The sequence below is a fragment of the Notothenia coriiceps genome, unplaced genomic scaffold (genome assembly GCF_000735185.1).
Source record: "Notothenia coriiceps isolate Sejong01 unplaced genomic scaffold, NC01 NC01_scaffold00000339, whole genome shotgun sequence".
NCBI lineage: Eukaryota > Metazoa > Chordata > Actinopteri > Perciformes > Nototheniidae > Notothenia > Notothenia coriiceps.
In genome coordinates this window covers 9,749,676-9,752,512 of record NW_011333040.1, presented here as the reverse complement: position 1 = coordinate 9,752,512, position 2,837 = coordinate 9,749,676, and the positions used below count along the sequence as shown (strand labels likewise).

Here is a 2,837-nt window from a genome sequence, read left to right as displayed (position 1 = left end):
TCCATGTCTCTTCTACATCAACATGTGTCCCCTCTTCTTCATGTCTCTTCTACATCAACATGTGTCCCCTCTTCTTCATGTCTCTTCTACATCAACATGTGTCCCCTCTTCTTCATGTCTCTTCTACATCAACATGTGTCCCCTCTTCTTCATGTCTCTTCTACATCAACATGTGTCCCCTCTTCTTCATGTCTCTTCTACATCAACATGTGTCCCCTCCACATCAACATGTGTCCCCTCTTCTTCATGTCTCTTCTACATCACCATGTGTCCCCTCTTCTTCATGTCTCTTCTACATCAACATGTGTCCCCTCTTCTTCATGTCTCTTCTACATCAACATCCTTGTCACCAGAATCTCCTCCTAGAGCACCATTGTATTCTTTGTAACCAAATGTCTCTCAGAGGGGCGTGGGGAGGGGCTCCTTATTTTCATCTAAAGTAACAGACAGAGAATCAGCACTTTGGAAACAGGGCTAAAACAGAGGGGATTATGGGTAATGCTGCAATGATCTGTTTGGTGTTTCAGCCAATCAGAGACAGGCTCTGTATATATCTGAGACCATAATATATTGATTAGAAACAGTATAATAGGGGACCTTTTAAGAGAAAGGAATTAATCGCTGTCATTTTGTTTCTTTCCTTCTAGATCTTTCCCTCTCCCTGCTCTCATGCCGGCAGTCCTGTGTGACTCGGGTCGCCACGAGACCCGGGAGGATTTCTTCTCAGGAGGACTTCCTGCCCACACAGCTGGAGCATCGGCACATCGCACAGTTTAAAGGTCAGGGTCTGGAGGTCAAGCTGAATATCATTACATGTTCTAATGCTGTATGTTTACCTTATTCTGAATTCTATTTAGTTACTCCCTCACTGCGAGTTGGACCCAGATACCCCTCAACAAAAACACACCTGTTGCTAAGCAGGCTCCAAAATGTTTGAAGGAGCTCCCTATAGACTTCAGGAAAGCAGAAAGTCTACTCATCTAATGTCACGGACTGAAAACCAATCTGTTTCCACTGCACCTTAGCCGGAATATAACATAAACATCTGTCTTCTGTGTGGAGCACTGAAGCCAATGCAGTAGCACTTACAATGGCTTATTGAAAACTAATGTTTTCGCCACAGGGAGGCGTGTGACACAGTGGGTTGTGCGTTGGTGTTGGGATCAGGGGGGAACAGGTTCAAACCCCACTGCAGTCAGCATGTCGTTGTGTCCCTGAGACACTTCACCCCAAATTGCTCCTGTGGGGATTGCCCACAGTATTGAGTATGCAAGTCGCTTTGGATAAAAGCGTCTAACATGTGAATGTAATGTACCTGTAGAATTCTTGCTTTTAGAAACATTTCTTCATCATGGTTGAATGCACTTCTTGTGAGTTTGCTTCGAAGCAAAGCATTAGCTAAATGAAATAGAATGTAATTAACATAAAAACTAAGCATTATTGGCAAAGTATGCAAACACATTGATGCCATTTGAATCTGGGTTTGTTGCTATCAAAGTAAATACACAGAAATATACATAGCTAACAAGGATTTTGCACGAATGGATGCGGTTTTGATTTATATTTAATACAAACAATATACAGTGAAGTTTGCATTATACCACAATCCTTTTTCGAGTGCCACTCCTTCTTATTTTGCATGTCTGCGTCCCCACAGCTGGTGATGTTGGTGGAGCCGTGCAGACGCTGCGCTCTCTGCTCCTCTTCTACCCCTCCGACCATGACTCTTTAGACAACCTGCAGCTCTACTCTGAGACACTAGGAGGAGACACAGAGTCACAGGGCACTCAGCCTGCTCAGGTATATCAGACCATTACATTAAATCCACCACTTTTGTTCTAATAATCATCGTTCATTTTATGTTTTTACTTGACCAAAAGAAGTGAGAAAACCCTGTTCAGTCATTAAAGACATGCAGACTTCAAATATATATTTCATTGTTTTACTTTTCTTCATTCTGACTCCATTTCTGTTTTCACAGGAGATTGTCGGATACATTAATCGTGCTTTAGATGAGAAGAAGCTTCTGTATTTTGGCATGGAGAACCTTGACTTCAGTTTCACAGATCCAGTAAGTACTGAAGCAGATGAACTCTTTCCTGCTCCACAAAATAATATCCACATTTTAATGATTGCTCTGCGTTCAGGACCTTTGGACTCCGGAAGATGTAGTGCCCGAATCACTGAGGGATAACTGGAGGTAAGATGGGAAGGAAGGATCTCCATTCAGTTGCAAGAGCTTTTTGAAGAAGTGCATGTCACGTCAACTTAGTATTGTTTTTACTTTCAGAGCTGTAAAAGAGAAAATAAATGTGAGAATGGAAGAGGGAGAGAAGAAGGAGGAAGTGGATGACAGTGGATTTTATGCAGGTGAGACAATCAGTTCTTTTTTTAGTCGAGTTAAACCAGTGTTTCTCAAACTTTTTCATACCAAGGACCACTTAACCAATAAAAAAACACTCGCGGACCACCTAACTCCACAAATATAAAAAATACATCGTTTTTCTAGAACAGATTACAAACAAGTGGCAACATGTGTGATGAAGGTGTTGCGCTGGGCTATATCATGCAATCGAAAGTGAAACTTAACCTCGCTCCATTGCGGAGATATTCCCGCGAGAGTGCGGAAAACTGAAATGTATTTATTTATTTCAAATGTGAAATGTTACCAATATACTCACGGACCACTAGGGGGCGCACCACANGCCTGAAAATGGTACAAACAAGTGGCAACATGTGTGATGAAGGTGTTGCACTGCGCTATATCATGCAATCGAAAGTGAAACTTAACCTCGCTCCATTGCGGAGATATTCCCGCGAGAGTGCGGAAAACTGAC

The 2,837-nt window shown here is 42.3% G+C and overlaps 1 protein-coding gene across 1 annotated transcript in view; it reads left to right on the top strand.

The window, feature by feature from the left end:
• The window catches only part of LOC104950703 (prolyl 3-hydroxylase 3-like), a 12,695-nt gene that overhangs the window by 3,303 nt on the left and 6,555 nt on the right, over positions 1 to 2,837 (top strand). Inside the window, exons 5-9 of the mRNA XM_010777261.1 lie at positions 648 to 779; positions 1,658 to 1,800; positions 1,982 to 2,071; positions 2,148 to 2,200; positions 2,291 to 2,370. Of these exons, the coding sequence (XP_010775563.1) occupies positions 648 to 779; positions 1,658 to 1,800; positions 1,982 to 2,071; positions 2,148 to 2,200; positions 2,291 to 2,370 (498 nt within the window). The remainder of the gene's footprint in view (positions 1 to 647; positions 780 to 1,657; positions 1,801 to 1,981; positions 2,072 to 2,147; positions 2,201 to 2,290; positions 2,371 to 2,837) is intronic.